The following is an 18,643-nucleotide window of genomic DNA, read 5'->3' as shown; positions in this document are numbered from 1 at the left end:
CTGAACTTGTCTGGAGTTCGTTTGCAGCTTTCTCTCCTGTCCTCAGCCCAGCACACACGCGCGCGCGTGCGCGCGCGAACACACACACACACACACACACACACACACACACACACCTCTGAGAAATGGCAGATGCTTAAATGTTATCCTTCAGTAGAGAATCCAGGGACAAGGGAACCAGCAGGGGATGACCGAGCCCTAGCCGTCTTACAGAAGTATGGCTGCTGTCCACCAAAATCCTTGAGTGGGCTAAATGGGCCAGTGACCAAAGTTATCCCATACTATTTAGACTTTCTAAAAGCTTCTAGTAGGTTTTCAAACTAAAAGTTTACTGTCAGAGGCAAGTAGCTGTTTTCTGTTCTTTTCTGAGATGGTCGGTCAGGTGTAACCACAAGAGGAGACACAGAGAGACTCAGGAAAACAAAGGTTATTCTATCCACAGGTGCTGGAGACAGGAGGCGAGTGGCTCAGGGCACATGGAAAAGACACCAGGGTGGACAGGAGACAGAAGACAGGAGCGGGGTGAACTCTGAGACTGAGGCCTTTATTGGGGTTTCTGAGGGCAAGGCAGGAAAGGGCAGAGTGAACAGCCTAGGACTGGCTAGGTGAACAATTCAGTGAACTTTGGGCTGTAGGGATGGTTCCTAGTTGCCTGGTACTCAGTCCTGGGCTGATTAAGGCGGAGGGACATTGTCTCCGGGGGTGTATGGACCAGATGGAGGATTGGTTAGTTTGCATATCAAAGACATACTGGGCTCTTTCCTGCCTCTAAGAATTGTCTGGTCCAGGGAGACACAGTCTTGTTCCAGCCAGAAAGTTTTTTTAAGGTGTGAAAACATCATAATATGCAGAAAATTTTAAATATAAACAATAAAGCAGCATGAAAGACAGTTCTATTCATAATCTGGAATTGGCTAGAAAGTGGGAGGAATGGAGACTATAGCCAATTACTCGCCCTCCCCTGCTTGTCCTGCTCTTGAACCTGGGCGTGTGTCAAGGGTGTGTGGCCCCACTCTGCTTTACAATGATCAGTGTGCCGTTCTCCAGCCTAGGGCGGAGGCCCCAGAGTGCAGGGTCCCTGTTCAGGTTGTTGTATCTTCATCACTTAGCACAGGGTCTGGCCCACAGGGGCACTTAGGAACTCTGTGGAGCTGAAATGACACAAGCAAGGTGAAGATGTTTTGGTAGAAGGAGGCCATACTTCCCCAGTCCATCTCTTCAGTACTTGCTACAGGGAGTGCTTGCTGGCCATTGGCCGAAGTGGTTCATGGCCATCCACAACTCAGCCCTCACTGCAGCTCCTGGGGAAGGGACCACTGTTACTGTCTTGATTTTACAGATGGGCATCTAAGGCCCAGAGTAGCCAAAGAACTTACCCAAATGCACACAGCTAAGAAGCAGTGGTAGTCAGTTATAAACTCAGTGCTCTTTAAATCCAGAATCCTAAGTCCTAAGCATTATGCAATTCTGCCCCCATTCCCCACTCCTGCCAGCTACCATCTCTCCCCAACTCTCCAGCCTAATCCTCCTGAGGCTGCCAGATTGCCAGTGTTGGTGTAGCACAGCCTGGCGTCGTCTCTCCTCTCCTCTTGAACTCTCAATGGCTCCCCAGTGTCTAACAGTGGAAATATAAACCAAAAATGTTAAGTACTACCATACACAATTTAAGAGGACAATGCAATCAGGGTTCTCTGATTTGCAGGTAACACAAAGCCAGTATTTCTCAAAAGGTGGTTTGTGGGCTTCCTGCACCAGAATCCCCCAGGATGCTCATTTAGGTTGTGAATCCTGAGACCCCACCCAGGGCTTGAACGGTAGGGATAGAGCATCTATGTTTCCAACACGTTTCCCAGATGACCCTGAGCACACTGGTGGTTTGGGGCTTGGGCCTCCATGATTTTTTAAAAGTACCAGGTGGTTCTAGTGCACAGCTAGCATGGAGAATGGAAATTAGTGCCAAACCAGGAAGAAAGGACTGGAGGAAGAAAGTAAGAAAGCAAAAGACAGGAAAATGACTCATAGCCTTCAGCAGAAGTCACGAGAAGATAATGCTTTAAAAAACTAAAAAAGATTTGAATAAAAAAGGCAGAGTGGAGATGGGGAAGCCGGGTGAAGGGTGTACAGGAGCGCTCTTTTCTGTAAGTCTAAAATTCTTTCAAAATGGAAAATTTTTATAAAGCAGGCATGGAGATGAGTCAACCCAGGTCCCTCTTAGCAGCACATTTGATACTTTTCCAATAAGAGGCAAAGTCAGTGTCCCGTAAGGATTTGAACGTGTGAATTCCAAGAGTCAGAGTCACAGAGATGTTTTTTTTAAACTGGAGTATAGTTGATTTACAGTGTTGTGTTAGTTTCTGCTGTACAGCATAGTGAATCAGTTATACATATTCATATGTCCACTCTTTTTTAGATTCTTTTCCCATATAGGTCATTACAGAGTATTGAGTAGAGTTCCCTGTGCTGTACAGTAGGTCCTTATTAGTTATCTGCTTTATATATAGTAGTGTGTATCTGTCAATCCTAATCTTCCAATTCATCCCTCCCCCACTTTCCCCCGGTAACCATAGTTTGTTTTTTTTATATCTGTGACTCTATTTCTGTTTTGTAAATAAGTTCATTTGTATCATCTTTTTAGATTCCACATATAAGTGATATCATACAATATTTCTCTTTCTCTGTCTGACTTACTTCACTCAGTATGACAATCTCCAGGTCCATCCATGTGGCTGCACATGGCATTATTTCGTTCTTTTTTATGACTGAGTAATATTCCATTGTGTGTGTGTGTGTGTGTGTGTGTGTGTGTGTGTGTGTGTGTGTGTGTGTATACCACATCTTTATCCATTCCTCTGTCAGTGGACATTTAGGTTGCTTCCATGTCTTGGCTATGTGAACAGTGCTGCAATGAACATTGGGGTGCATGTATCTTTTTGAATGATGGTTTTCTCCAGATATATGCCCAGGAGTGGGATTGCTGGATCATATGGTAGCTCTATTTTTAGTTTTTTAAGGAACCTCCATACTGTTCTCCATAATGGTTATACCAATTTACATTCCCACCAACAGCAGAGTCACAGAGATTTAGGGGCACAAAGCCTCTCCCAAACTGACTTTTTCAACTGTTGTAGTAGCTCCAGTGTAGTCTTTTGGAAAGTTTGCTTTAAATTTTTTCTAATTAAAACATATATATATGTATATCTCCTGCCCCACCAAATAATAACACTTGACCCAGTTCTGGAAGATCCCAGGCGGGAACGCGTCTGTTTACTTGTGTCCCTTTAGAAGGAATGTGGTTAATTGGGCTCCCGACAGCAGGGTGCTAGAGAACGCTCCTGCCTCCTTCTTTAATCTCAATCTCAAAGTAAGTGTCAGCCTTGAGTAATTCCTGAGACACATTTCCCCATGGCCCTCTGACCGCTCCCTGCTCTGGGGCTGGTTGTTTGTAGGATATGGGCTGCCTGTTGACAACCAGCCTGGGCTGGGTGTTTATGTTTCATATGAACAGAGTTCAGCATTTTAGGCAAAGCACATTAGCCAGTACCTATGGGTGGCAGCCCTCAGAGAGAGTGACCGTGAAGGGCAGGCTGGCTCAAGGGGAGACCAGAGTGGCCTTAAAGCTGGTCCTGTGTAGCATGAAGACCAGTAGGTGTGGCCTCACCAGCCCCCAGGCGAGTCTTCCTGCCTCCAGGATTTTGGAGAATTCAGAACTGCAGCCATCACTTATCACGTGCATGCTAAGTGCCAGGGAGCCAAACTCCTTCTATCGTCCCATCTCATTTAAAACTGCCAACCCTAGTTGGGGAGGACTGTATGATCCCCAGCTTGCAGTTGAAGAAACTGAGGTTCAGTGACAAAGGGACTCACCCAAGGTCACATGGCTTGGCTGGGGACTTGCCCGGAGCCAAAGCCTTGCCCCAGCTACCTACTGTATCTGACTAGCATATGTAGCTTTTTACTGAGCACCTACTATGTGCTAAGTGCTTTACAGGCCTTAACTGTTATAGCAGCTCTGTGAGGAAGGTATCAGGGTTCTCATGTCAGAGCAGAGGGGACTGAGGCTTGCCTTTGACACAAGGTCAAGTGCATGGCCGGTAGATGATGGAGCAAGGATTCATATCCACGTGGAGACTCGAACCTACTTGGGGTGGAGATCTTGCCTGTCCCACTCACCATTACATACTCACATCCTGGCCCATCCAGGTGTTTAACAAATAGTGATCAAATGCATGAACCCCGGGCCCAGTTAGTCTCAGAGCCCTTGCTCCTAACCATTCCTCCATGTTCCTTTCCGCTGCCCCAGGGACAAAGCTGCCCCCAACAAATATCTCAGAGATCCTGATGTACAGTAGCCACCCCTGGAAAGATGCTTGCAAAGAGGACAGATGACTATCTGACACACAGTTTACCTCCTGAAACCTGGAGAGAGCACCAGAATGTCTTTCATGGTCTCTTCTAATTTTATCATGATGAGTGTTACCATTATTGTTGCTGTTGCCACTTAAATGCACAGGTTGGAGTCATCACTGCTGGAACGTACACTCACATCCTTTGGAAACAGAGGTGAAAACGCAACCCTGAGGGCAAAACTAACCAAGACTGTTGGAAGTCAAGATAGTGGTTCCCCTGCAGGGTTGGGATCGGGGAGGCTAGTACAGGATCAGATATGAGCGGCCTTCCCAAAGGCTGCTCACATTCTGTTTCTTGAACAGGAAGTAGTTTATATGGGTAGGTTTAGTTTGTGAAACTTCACCAAACCATACAGTTATGGTAGCATATTTCTATAGGTATATTTTTAATAACAAGGAACAGATAGAATGGTCAATTGACGTGGTCGCTGTGTCAGGATCTTCCCGTTGCCAGCTTTTGAGTCCAGTTTACCACTCGCTAGCTGTGTGGCTTAAGGCAAGGTACTTAACCTCTCTGTGCCTCAGTTTATTAGCTGGTAAATGGGCCTGCAGGGTCGGTCGTGAGTGCCCAAGCCCTTTGCCCTTCATTTTGTAAGAAATCTGAAACCTTCAAGTGTTGTTTAAATTTTGTTTTATTTGGCTATTAGCAAATGACATTAAGTTGATTTTTTTTTCCCTAAAGAACACTTTTCTAGTTAGAGTCTTCTACACACTTCTTATGTTCAGAGGATTAAACTAGATAATACACATAAAGTGCCCTCACAGTGATTAGCACACACATGCTCAATAAATGTTAGCTCTTAGTTTCATTTCCTCTCCTGAAAATATAAAAAGGCCCTGGGCAGGAATTTCTTGGGATTCAGTCTCTCCTTGAAGCCCATCATTGTGACAGTGGATACATGATGGGCGTTTCTCTGATGAACCTCTTTTTTATGGGAACAAACTGTCAGTATATCCTGGGTCCTACTTTTTTGCATGTTATCATTGTACCAACCCTGGAAGCATAGGTTATACTACAGCAAGGAATGTGTTCTCTAGAGGGGAAAAGTCAATAATGTCATTTGCTAACTAATGGCAACATAAAATGAAACAAAAACCCTAGAGGAGGGGCTTCCCTGGTGGCGCAGTGGTTGCGAGTCCGCCTGCCAATTGCAGGCAACGCCGGTTCGTGCCCCGGTCCAGGAGGATCCCACGTGCCGCGGAGCGGCTGGGCCCGTGAGCCATGGCCGCTGAGCCCGCGCATCCGGAGCCTGTGCTCCGCAGCGGGAGAGGCCGCAGCAGTGAGAGGCCCGCGTACCGCAAAAAAAAAAAAAAAACAACAAAAAACCCTAGAGGTTTCAAATGAGCCACCCAACCTACAGACAGCCATCCGGAGCAAACGCTGGTTGTTTTGACCGTAAAGGACATTGGAAAGCAGGACTAGATTCAAAATGGACAGTTATTTGGAAAATATGTTTTTGCAGGGGTCCGGATAGGCCACTACAAAGGTCAAAGGCCTCAGTATTCACAGCCCTGAAGACTTAGTAAGGTCCCCACCTGACCCCCAGCCTCATCTCATGCCTGCTGCTCCCAAGTGCCTGGTGTTCCAGCCCACACTGACTTAGCCCATCCAGGAAGTGGGCTGTACTCCCCACCCCTAGGTCTTTGCTTACAGACTTTCTGGGGAGAGTCCATGGGAACACCTGACCCTCTTCCTAGCCCCACCTCCCGGATCTGTTGCAGTTCAATTCTACCTATCCTTCAAGGGCTTTGTCAAGTGCTACCTCCTCTGTGAAGCCTCTCCTGACTCACCCACACCCACGAAAAGTATATGTATCTCTCTCCCTCCATATCTCTCTCCTTTCTTCCCTCTCCCCTCTCTCCTCTCCCCTCTCTCCCCTTCCTTCCCCCTTCTCTCCCCAGAAGGAACCTGTGAATATATTATGTGCTATTCTACATGGTAAAAGGGTCTTGCAGATGTGATTAAGTTAAGGACCTTGAGATGGGGAGATTGTCCTGGATTATCAGGGTGGGCTCAGTGTAGTCATAAAGGAAAGAGGAAGGCAGGAGGGTCAGAGTCAGAAAAGATGTGACAGCGAATCAGAGCTCAGAGTGATGCAGCCACAAGCCAAGGAATAAAGGCAGCTTCTAGGTTCTCCCCTAGAGCCTCCAGGAGGAACTAGCCTTGCTGACACTTCGATTTTTGCCTCGTAAAACCCATTTCAGACGATGTCTTCCAACACAGTAAGATAACAAATTTGTGTTGTTTTAAGCCACTACATTTATGATCATTTGTAACAGCAGCCATAGGAAATTAATATAGGTCTAGAACCATCTGGTATATTTTCAGGTTGGTCTTGGTGGACTAGTCAAGGGTCCATGCTTTTCTGGAGTGAGTCAGATTCTCTGCAGTGTCATCAACACATGTACTGACACTCTATTGTGTGCAGAATTGGGTATAAGGGTGCTCCCTGGTTGCAAAGAGATATGAAATGTTACTCCAGGGGCTAAATTGCCAGTGTAGGGCCCCCAGAACTGAACTGGGCCCTGGAGAAACCTAGCCTAAGTACGGGGCCTTCTGGACTAATCCTCCAAATCTGGACCTTACCTGGAAAGATACAAATATGGTGGAAGGGGTGGTTGATGGCCTGGGTCAGCACCTCTCTGGGTGATGCTGGGCAACGGGATGGAACATTTCTGAGCCTCAGTTCCCTCATATGAAGATGGGGCTGGGAACATATTGTTGTGAGTCTCAACCTTGCCGAAATGTGTGTGAGAGTTCCCTCCAAATGCTTGTTTTATCTAGCACACACATTAAAGGGACTGTCCCAGTGAACTCCCTACCCCCCACTCAACCCCCCCCCCCCCCCCCCCGCTGCCCATCAAATCCCTGGAATGGCTGAAATCAACTTCAAAGCCCTGTAAAGGTGTCAGTCTGGGATGAGTCTGCTGCTTGTCTTTCAGGTGAAGTCTATTACAGGAGCAAATACTTGAGAAGTGATACCTACAATGCCAATATTGAAGCGAACAGGATTGTGGTGTCAGAATTTGGAACAATGGCCTATCCGGACCCCTGCAAAAACATATTTTCCAAGTAACTGTCCATTTTGAATCTAGTCCTGCTTTCCAATGTCCTTTACAGTCAAAACAACCAGCGTTTGCTCCGGATAGCTGTCTGTAGGTTGGGTGGAAAATTTCCCGTGATGGCCTTTGACCATATACGCTACGCAGTTTTTGATCACTGACAGCAAGAGAGGCAAAGAGCATCTGACAGATTGTTAGGTGTTCTCCCACATAGCTGGTGGGAGAGCACTTTGGAATTATCTATCAAAATTACAAATGCACATTCCCTTCAGTCCAGAGGGGTACTTGCTTGTGTCTGAAATGACAAATGTACAAGGTTATTCATGGCTGAATTATTTGTTATGATGAGGAACTGAAAATAACTCAAATGATCATCAACAGAGGAGTGGTTAAATAAATCACAGTAACACTACAGGAAAATGCCAGGCAGATATAAATAAAGGAATGAGGATGCTCTCTATGTTCCAAATGAAAGATTTCCAAGATATACTGTTAAGTGGAAAAAAAAAAAAGCAAAGTGTAGAAAGAGCATATAGTATGCTATAATTTGTGTAAGAAGGCACGGGGAAATCTAGATTTATTTTCGTATGTGCAGAAACTCTGGAAGGATGTATGAGGGAAGTGGGGAACTGATGAGAGGAAGGATGGGGGAAATTTTCAGTTGTATACAGTTAAAATCATCTGGGTTGTGATGTACATGAATGTATTACATACATGTTCAACACTTAAATTGTTGGCCAGGGAATCAGGCCAGCCATCAGTACCTCCTTTCTGATACTCTTTAGACATAGAAGGGTTGTGAAATGTCTTAGGGGTAGACTGGCCCAGAGAGGGAGGCTGGCTTCTACTTTTCCAGAACTGACATCATCTCTCCAGTCTTAGCGTCCAGTGCTGAGTCCGGCACACAGCAAGCGGGGAACTCCCATTCCCTGCTGGGGGAGGAGCCTGGGGGAGGGGGAGGGAGTGAATTTAAAACTGCAGCCTGTGGGGCCTCCTTGCTGTTACACTGTTTGCCAGTAGGGGGAGCACTAACCAGTACACGGGGTCAGGACTTCCTGCTTTGAGTTTGCCTTCTAATCAAGTGATCAGTTCTTAACTCATAATTAGTTTACTTTTCTTTTTCAAAAATCTAATATCCTGGACAAAGTTGGGTAACCAGGGTGGGCTCACATTCCTGCACAAAGCAGATTAGCTGGTTTGCTAGTCTTTGGGGGGCCATTATGGGTATGACTATGATTTCTGTAGAGCTTCTTAAAATACTTCAGAACAATCTACCAGGTCTTGATGGCTCTGGTGCAGGAGACTTTTGGATTTGGGGAGCCCAGGAGGGCTCAGTGGGCAGCCTTGTTGTCTCAGCTGACTCCCTCCTTAGCTGATTGAATGTGGTGGTATTTTTGGGTAACTTGATCTCTGAGTCCTCAGGATTCCTCAAGGAACCCATTAGGACCCAGTACTTTTTCTCCCTTAGTTGAAGTAGAGTGTTTTAAGTGGTGGGAAAATTAAAACCATCTCAAGTAGAACTTTCCAGCTGGATGGACACAGCCATTGACCCCGTTGACTTGCTTCCTCCCCAGAGCTTTCTCCTACCTGTCCCACACCATCCCTGATTTCACAGACAACTGTCTGATCAACATCATGAAGTGTGGAGAAGACTTCTATGCAACCACGGAGACCAATTACATCAGGAAAATCAATCCCCAGACCCTGGAAACCCTGGAGAAGGTATCAGTAAATCTACAACCAGCCTCAGTTCTTGACTCAAGAAAGGGACCCCCTGCAGGAGGCCAGGAGCCTGCAGGAACTCACAGAGGAGCCCTCCTCTGATGCCCTTGGGTCTTGGGCTCTCCCAGCTCAGCACTTAGCACTAGATTCTAAGCTTCCTTACAGCAGGACTGTGCCCTGTCATCTTTGTGTCTGTATTCATTCCTAGGACTCCCATAACAAAGGAATACAACAGAAATGTATCTTAGGTGGCTTAAGACAACAGAAATGTATCCTCTCACAGTTCTGGAGGCTGGAAGTCTGAAATCAAGGTATCGGCAGAGCCATTCTCTCTCTGAAGTTTCTAGGGGAGGATCCTTCTCTGCCTCTTCCAGCTTCTGGTGGTTGTTCCTTGGTTTATAGGAACAACGAATAATTGTTGTAATCCAATCTCTTGCAAAGCTACAAATTATTGTGTGAAGGCCCACCCTAATCCAGAATGACCTCTTTTTAACTTGATTACATCTACAAAGACCCTATTTCCAAATTTAGGCACCAGGGGTTAGGACTTCAACATATCTTTTTGGAAGATACAATTCAACCCCTAACAGCGTCCATACTCCTTGACACTGAGTGGCACCTCAATGGAAATTTGAATGAATGACTATACTGGGCCACCCAGGACTCCCAGCAGCCCTGCCTTGTATTGACCTGAAGAGGGAGGCATTAGGCACAGAGCAAGGGTACAAAAATCAGTGCCCAAGCAGATACCTTTCCTGGGTAGAATCAAGTCTACATTTTCGTGAAGATCAATAGACCCACTTTCAGTTTTCTCCAGCTGGCAGTTCAAAGCCTGGATGTCTTTGCAATACAATTTAAAGATCCCTTGGAAGGAGTGCTTTCCTTAGCTGTGAAATTACGTCCAGCTCCTTTTAGGCTAGGCGGCGTAGGTCCAACTGATGTACGCTTTCCACAGAGCTGCAGAGAGGAATTACTAGGAGAGAACGAGGTATCGCCTGACTTTTGGCTGGAGGAGGTTGTGCTATTCTGGGGGAAGAAGGGCAGGCAGTTGGCTCCCGGGCCACCCCATTGCTGTATGGTTGTGGCCTGTTAGGAGTCGGGATCATTATTGAGCTCCTTAGTCTCTTTTCCCTTTGACCAAATGTTTTTGTAACCTTTCTGTTCCCAGAATAACCCTATGAGAGAGGCCTGGAGATTGATGCCTCTGTGGGATGCAAAAGGGGAGAATTTAAATAGCTTCACCAAAGAAGTGGCCAAGATTAGCCCTAAGGCTGCCTCTCTGCCGGCAAGGCCAGGTGGCAGGGTAGGAAAAGCTGTCAGAGAAAACACATGTAGCTCACCAAGTCCCCTGCAGCCTATTAGCTGTGGGAGGCCCCCTCGAGGTTACATCAGGTTGCAAGAGGAAACATCTCCTTTAAAGGTGATGTCTGCCTTATTTTCAGATCAGGAGATGTGCAAAAATAACCATCATCTCTCTGAACCTGGAGTGAGTCAGCTTTTCATAGGATTTCACCCTTTCCCCTTTCAAAAACCAGGTGGCTGTCATGTTTTGCAGGTTGACTATCGTAAACATGTGGCTGTAAATCTGGCAACATCACATCCTCATTATGATGACGCTGGAAATGTTCTCAACATTGGTACGTCCATCGTGGACAAGGGGAAGACAAAATATGTGATCTTTAAGATCCCTGCCACAGTATCAGGTGGGTCATTCTGAGGCTGTAATGGAGTACAGACACCAAGGGTGGCTCTTTCGGAAGAGTTCTGATTTTGGTTGATAGCACAGCACTCAATCTGACACTTACCCGCACAGATGATTCAGAGGACCGTGAACTCACTTTTCTCCTTTAGGAGAAAAGAAATGATGCTAGGCTTCCTTTTGGAAGAAGTGAATCCCTTTGCTATTCCAACCTCCTTTTCTTTAGGTTCCTGTTCATTAATTCATTAATTTATCCATTATTCATTAATCATCTACCTATCAATCCATCCATTAATCTATTCATCATCCAGCCATCATCCAGCCATCCAGCCATCCTTCCTTTCTTTCATTCATTTTTTTTTAGTTTTCTGACAAACCTCTGTATGTCAGGGCTGTGCTGTCCTTTCATCCCAGCGCCTGAAGCCAGGCTCCCAGGGTTGTTCAGGGAGCTCAGCCCTGCTGGCACTCACTCCAGATCCCCACCCTGTTCTGCTGGCCTCCTGGACCTTCTCCATTTAGGGGTGGGAACCTGGCGTGGAGCCCAGACCGATTATGTTCCTGAGGGGGAGGAGGGCAGGGCTCCTAGCCCTTATTTGTCCAGGACTCTCTTGGGAACCACACCCAGGAGACCAGGCCTCCAAGAGTGGCTGCGCAGGCTCAGGAGACAGAACTATGAGGGTGCTTGGCTAGACCTTCTGGTTTAGGAAGGCCGGTTTCCATCTGTGATCCCTGCTGGCTCCCCTCCCTCACAGTCACGTAGAGCCCCCCACCTCCGCCCCGCAGATTCCAGGCTCTGCTGGCAGATGGGAGCCCCGGAGGTCAGAAGGTACAATGCTCTTGTTAAATGGAACTGCCATTAATTAAGCCAATAAAGGGATATAGGGTCTGGCTTGGGATCCTAGAATGCAGACCTGGGGGTCGTCTAGCCATTTGAGTTTGCCACCTCATATTACAGAGCACTGCGAGTCCCAGGGGCATCAGGTGACATGCGCACGGCTGACAGGAGGTACCCTCTGCACACCTGGTCCAGGCTGGCAGCTTTGCTGGGATTCACACCTGTGTCCTGCCTCCCAGGCCCGGGTGCCTTTCCTTTCAGTTTGCTTTGTGTTCCATTGGTTTGGTGAAGAAAAGAACTGCCCCACAACCCAGAGCATCCCTCCCACCAGCCAGCTGTTTACAGTGTGCACAGGTGGCCACAAGAAAGGTGGCGACGCTTGCATGTAACTCATTATAACCCAGCCCCAGGCCTGGGTGGGGAGGCCTTTTGGCCAGCGGGTGACTCATCCTTGCAGAGGAAAAAGAAAACCAAATAGTCCTGAGCACCTTCGTGGTGGATGCTGAGCAAGGTACTTGGACTCCTGCAGGATTTCCCTTGGTCTCTCCCTTCCCTCTAATAACAGAGTAGGCAGCCAGGCTAAGGAGCCTGTGTCTTTCTGGCTTAACCCTGTGCCTCTGGCTGTAATGATGGAGCGTCCCACCAAGCCCTAGTTTCCCACCTGTAAAATGGGAATCATACAGCCTACCTTGACTGTCACAATCTGTCACATTACCATAGACACTTAGTCTCATTCCCAGGTGTTTCAGAACGGGCAATGCCAAAAGAAATTCATAGAAACCCCGTGAAGTACACGTCAAATGATGGTTCTCAGCAACATATCAAAGCCTAACCTTGGGAAGCTAGCCCACTGCCTGGGAGCTTGACGGAAATGCAGGGCCTCGGGCCCCACCCCACAGGCTGAGTCACACTCCACATTTTGTCATGACGCCCAGATGATCCGCGTGCACGTGAAAGTGAGGAACATTGCTCCAGAGTAGGGGTTAGCAAATGTTTTCCGTAAACGTCCACAAAATAAGTATTTGAGGCTTTGCCGCCTGTATGGTCTCCGTTGCGTGTGCTCAACTCTGAATCTCGAAAGCAAAGCAGCCGTGGACCCTGCAGGGGCCACAGTCCAGATAAACCTCTACGTTTAGGTGGAGGCTGGGTTAGCCCCGTGTTGGAGTTGCACACGCCTGGCCCAGAGGCCCCGCGGTCCAGAGGCCCAGAGCCTGGGGATGCAGTGGTTTTGGATGCCAGACCAGATCTCACGGGGGAAGGGCCCCGTCCCTGCATCAGCCAGGCAGCAGCCCCTTCACCCCGTTTGCTGTCGGCTCTCATTCGAAGGTTCTTCTCAGCGGCCGGGTGGGTTTGAGAGGCCGCGCTGCAGGAGACGGTGGCCCCGTCGGGGGCCGCCAGGCCCTGCGCTGTCCCTGAGGCTGGCTTCTCTCTAGGAGGCGGGAAGAAGGGGCTGAGCCCCCTGAAACACATGGAGGTGTTCTGCTCCATCGCCTCGCGTTCACTCCTCTCCCCGAGCTATTACCACAGCTTCGGAGTCACCAAGAGCTACATCGTTTTCCTCGAGCAGCCTTTCAAGATGGATATCCTCAAGATGGCAACTGCCTACCTCCGGGGCGTGAGCTGGGCTTCCTGCCTGGCTTTCCACAGGGAGGACAAGGTAAGGCAGGGCCGGCGACCCCGCAGCACGAGGACGGCCAGAGCAAGATGGAGGTCAGCAGGCAGGGGTGGCTTCGGGAGGGAGGCCCTCAGCTGCCACGCAGTCTCCCCAGAGGCGTGAGCCGACCTTCCAGCGAGTTCTGAAGCTGGGATGGTCCTTCACAGTGGTCCCCAGTTAGGGCAAGGGGCTGGGCCTTTATGCCCCGACGCCCATAAGTCAGTAGAGCAGACCATTGGCAGAAGAGCGTGGGACCTTGGGCGAGGCAGCCTCAGCAGCCAAGGCAGCCCCTACTCGCCCAGCAGCAAAGGGACTGCTCGTCAGCCCTGAGTGGCGCCTGGCCTCCTCCAGCCTCCGCCATCCATTGACAAGGCCCTTTCAGCATCCCTGCTGGGGGGCGGGGAGGGGATGTCACAGATTATTTAGACATCATGATGATAGAGCGTCCCACCGGATGGTGTAACAGAAACGTCTTCAGTTTAGGTACACCTGAGTGGAGTGCTCAGAATATCTGTGTGCCTGTTATGTACGTGTACCTCCCTGTATATGTGATGTCGGCATGTGTGTATACATGTGGGTATGAATACATTATTCATGTATAGGTGTATGGAAGTATTTATTTGCTCTTGTTACTTGTGAAAAATAATCAAGTAATTCTCCGTGTCATCTATTCAAATAGCACACAAGCGTAGAAAGCAACAGATCAAGTCCCCTTCCTCCTCTCCATCCCCTTCCTCCCACCTCCCCGTCCAGCCCCCTCCAGAGGGAGTCACCACCATCCATCCGACACCCTTCTACTCCTCTTTCTGTGCAGCACGTGCATCTTCATGTTCCCATGCAAATATGTGTCTCGTGTGTGGCTGCCGCCTCTATGATGCCTGTATTCTCAAGGAGGAGAGTGAGGTCCTCGAGGGAACAAAGGGGTTAGGGGAGATCCCTCCTCTGCTCAGAACCTTCTGGTGATTTCCCGTCTTCCTCAGGATAGGATCCAAAGGCTTCACTCACCAGCCCATAAAGGCCCACATGCCCTCATCCCAACCGCTGGCTTCCTGCTCACGTGGTCGCCTCCTACACCTCAAACCTGCCAAACTCGTTCCTGCCTCAGGGCCTTTGATTTTGTGTCCCCTCCACCTGGAATGTTTTTCCTCAGATGGCTTCCTCCCTTGATCAATCCCGGTCTCGCTCTACGCTCCCCCATCCCTGAGGTCCGCCTGTCTATCACAGAACCCCCAACCCCCGACAGGCTTTCTGCATCCCCCACTCCATTTTCTCAGCCGTGCTCATCCGTCGTCCTTGACGTGTTGTATATATTGATCACTGACCTTGGCCTCACCCCCACTGAAGTATACGCTCCATGAAAGTGGGCGGGTGGTTTTATTTTATCTCTCCAGTTCCCCCGAAAGTGTCTGATGTGTCTTCGGCCCTCATATGAATGTTTGTGGACTGAATGAGCTGGGCAAGGGGGCCAGCAGGGAGCCTGCGGAAGTGGGTTTGCTCCACAGGACCACGAGCGTCCCGCCAGCAGGAGTGTCGGGGCCCCCTAGGCCTCCAGTCTGCAGCCCCTGGGGACCTGTGGCCCTGGAGAGTCCCACAGTGAGAAGACAGAGCCCCCGAGGACGGGGCACAGAGCCCTGGGAAGGGCTTTGGAATGCATTTGGAGAACTTTCCAAGAAGTCCCTGTGGCTGACCCTGGGATTGGGTTTATGGGGAAGAAAGCCTACAGTAACCACGCCTGTGTTCACCTCCCCAAACCCACCCTCCCTCCCAATGCCCTCCTCCTCTGTACACTACTTCTCGCCCCTCCCCCACTTAACTTCAAAGCCTGATTCTGGGAAAGGAGAGGAAGAAGCAATGAGCCAGAGGAGGTGGGGAAATGGCAGCCTGGAGCAGCCCCTCCCTCCTTTCAGAAGGAGGATGGTTAGGCCAGAGCTGACAAACGAAAGAAAATACCCCTTCCTCCTTGGATTAGGCAACTGGGGCTGCAGATATGGCCACTTGACACCCAGAGTGATACTGCCTGTGACACCCAGAGGTGCCTGAGGATGCCTAATGAGCCGATACTCACGTGGGCTCCTTGACTAGACCGGTCGCTCAGTACCGCAGCCCTCCAGGGCAGCCGGGTTACTGGGAAAACCACACCCGCAGCGGGCAAAGGTCAGGAGAGGGGACCCAGGAGGGGCTTTAGGGGCGCTGGCCACCAATGGGGCCTGAGGAGCCTTAGAGGGCTGGACCTGACTGTTTCTCCCCAACCTGGCCTGGCCTGGGAGCTGGCCTGTCGCTGCCCACCTGGATCACAGTCAAGTGAAGGCTGGGGAGACGGTACACTCTCAGATCCTGTATCTCCCTGGGTACTGTCCTCCTGGTGAGGAAGGGGCCCTAGCAGCAAAGCTTCCCTCCTCCCTCAGCACTTCTGCGTGTGTCTGGAGGTGGTACAGAGAGGCTCATAAAGGGGAGGGAATTCTTCAGGGTCACAAGCAAGTGGATGGCAGGGCTGGGTCTTGTCCCCTGCCTGATGCCGCTGTGTTGGGCCTGCAGAGGAAGAGCTGACCACTGATGTGCATCTCCTTTCAGACTTACATTCACATCATTGACCAACGGACGAGAAAGCCCGTGCTGACCAAATTTTACACGGACCCCATGGTGGTGTTTCATCACGTCAATGCCTACGAAGAGGACGGTTGCCTTCTGTTCGACGTCATTGCCTACGAGGACAGCAGCCTTTACCAGCTCTTCTACTTGGCCAACCTGAACAAGAACTTCGAGGAGAACTCCAGGCTCACCTCCGTCCCAGTCCTCAAGAGGTTTTCAGTGCCCCTCCACATGGACAAGGTAATGGCTTGAGTCCTGGGAGATGTGAGCCCACTCAGGAAGTGACTTTGGCTCTAATTTCGTTAATATTGAAGTTCAAAATGAGCTGTTCTTTTTTTTTTTTTTTTTTTTTTCTGGCTATGTTGGGTCTTCGTTGCTGCGCGCGGGCTTTCTCTAGTTGCAGCGAGCGGGGCTACTCTTCATTGCGGTGCGCGGGCTTCTCATTTCGGTGGCTTCTCTTGTTGCAGAGCACGGGCTCTGGGCGAGCGGGCTTCAGTAGTTGTGGCCGTCCAGTGGTTAAGACTTCGCCTTCCAATGCAGGGGGTGAGAGTTCAATCCCTGGTCAGGGAGCTAAGGTCCCACATGCCCTGCCGGCCAAAAAACCAAAACATAAAACAGAAGCAACATTGTAACAAGTTAAATAAAGACTTTAAAAATGGTCAACATTAAAAAAAAAATCTTAAAAAAAACAAAACAAAGTGTTCAATTCAATGGCTGTTAGCATATTCACAGAGTTGAATGTACAACCATCAGCACAATCAATTTTAAAACATTTTCATTTCCCCAAAAGACACCTTGTACCCTTTAACCATCAGGTCCCCACCCCCCAACCCCTCCATCCCCCCCCAGCCCCAGGTAACCACTAATCTACTTTCTATCTCTGTGTATTTGCCTCTTCTAGATATCTCATATAAATGGAATCATACAATATGTAGTCTTTCGTGGCTGGCCTCTTTCACGAAGCATGTTTTCACAGTTCATCAGTGTTGTAGCACGTATCAGGGCCTCATTTTTTTTCATGGCTGAATATGTACCTACTATTTAGTCTACTGCTATACATACTATTTCCACCTACTTGTACATGTAGACATCTCTCCATGACGTTAAATATTCTTCTGTGACATCATTTTAAATATTGGCCTGACAGTCCGTGGTGGGGATTCATCACCAGTTGCTTACCCGTCTCCCTGATGTTGAACAGTCCTGTTCTTACATTAAAAATGACCCCTGGGCCAGACGCTATCCTTAATTAGGCTGATGCTGCCAGGGCTCTGGGTTTGGTTTTAAAGGCTCCAGAGGCTTCTGGCTCCAGAACTTCCTGACTTCATGACTTAATTAATTTAAATGAATCCAAATTCAATTCAATTCAGTTTTGATGGCTCATCCTTACTCAATGCACTCTATGTGCCAGGTACTTTGCTAAGCATTGTATTTTCCTTACCTAACTTAATGATCAAAACAATCTATGGGAGAGATCCTCAGGTTAGCCTCATTTTACGGAGAGGTTAAGGAATGTGCCCAAGGTCACACAGCCCAGTGGCAGAGCCAAGATTGGCTCTAAACCCTTCCTTGGAGCTGGTAAGGGGTATAACTCTGCTGATCTCCGGAGCAGGCCTAACTCCTGGAAAGAGTCCCAGAGGGTCACCCTGACCTCTCTCAGGGCCCTGCAGGCCTAGGGAACAGAAGACACTCCTACCTGCCCAGGGAGGCTTCTCTCACCCTCCAGGCTCCTCCATGCAGGAGTTCAGGCACCTCCCAACCAGTGGGCGGAAGACCCGCATCTGAACCCAGCTTTGTCCAACTCCAGAGTCGGGTCCTTTCTCCTCTCTCCAGCATTTCCCCATCTGCAGTCATTTGTGTATCTCTGTCATGATTTTCACTGTATTTCCTATCACCTCTATTAACATTTACAAAATCATGTTTTCATTTAAATCAACTCACTCTTCCCTTAACTCATTTGGAAGGAAACCCATGACGACCCAGTGGAAAGGCAGCATTGCGCGCTGCCATTGCGCGCTGCAGATGGAAGAGCAGATGAGCGTGAAGGGCTGGTAATAAAGCAGAGGTCCTGAGCTCTAGCCTGATGCTGATGCTCTTGCCAAGACCTGATCTCTTCCTTAAAGAGAACGTTGGAAAAGTATTAGGTGTCAAAGACATAGTGGCACTTAACTGAGACTCTCGCCTTGACCCAGTCGGAAAGATTGGAAGAGAAAAAGGGATTAACTTTCTCCCCATGTGATTCAGGGCTATTGAATGAACGGCCGTGTCCCACAAAATCATCATCTGAGCCGCTGGCCTCTGTGCCCGTCACTCTGGGAAGTTCCATAGTGCAGCGCTTGGGGTGTCTCCTGGCTCCAGGATGCAATGGGGGTGTCACAAAGCACACAGGTGGCAAATCCTGAGGCCTGCGCACCTCCACCACACCTCCCACCCCACCCCCACCTTGTGGAGGCCTCAGCCTGCGGCTGATACACAGAGAGGAAACACTCCCTTCCGCTGCCCACACACTGCAGGATTTTATAACCTTTTATCAAGCTCTGGAAATGATTTGCTTCCTTGGAACCAAGCTAAGAAGTTTAGCACGTGTATTTTAAAAAGGCACTGCGTGAGCCGTCTGCAAAGAAGAGCGAGTGCTGGGAAAGGTAGCTCCGGCCACGCCTTTTAATTTGCTGTTT

The 18,643-nt window shown here is 49.0% G+C and overlaps 1 protein-coding gene across 4 annotated transcripts in view; it reads left to right on the top strand.

Annotated features, from left to right (window-relative positions):
* The window catches only part of BCO1 (beta-carotene oxygenase 1), a 58,998-nt gene that overhangs the window by 27,980 nt on the left and 12,375 nt on the right, over nt 1–18,643 (top strand). For all 4 annotated transcript variants that reach the window (XM_049703866.1, XM_004280109.4, XM_049703864.1 and 1 more), the window contains 5 exons: nt 7,350–7,479; nt 9,044–9,191; nt 10,747–10,894; nt 13,159–13,382; nt 15,951–16,208. In XM_049703866.1, the coding sequence (XP_049559823.1) occupies nt 7,350–7,479; nt 9,044–9,191; nt 10,747–10,894; nt 13,159–13,382; nt 15,951–16,208 (908 nt within the window). The remainder of the gene's footprint in view (nt 1–7,349; nt 7,480–9,043; nt 9,192–10,746; nt 10,895–13,158; nt 13,383–15,950; nt 16,209–18,643) is intronic.

This window comes from Orcinus orca, chromosome 20, assembly GCF_937001465.1.
Source record: "Orcinus orca chromosome 20, mOrcOrc1.1, whole genome shotgun sequence".
Taxonomy (NCBI): domain Eukaryota; kingdom Metazoa; phylum Chordata; class Mammalia; order Artiodactyla; family Delphinidae; genus Orcinus; species Orcinus orca.
Note: the sequence above shows the minus strand (reverse complement) of the source record. Positions and strands in the feature narration are given on the sequence as shown.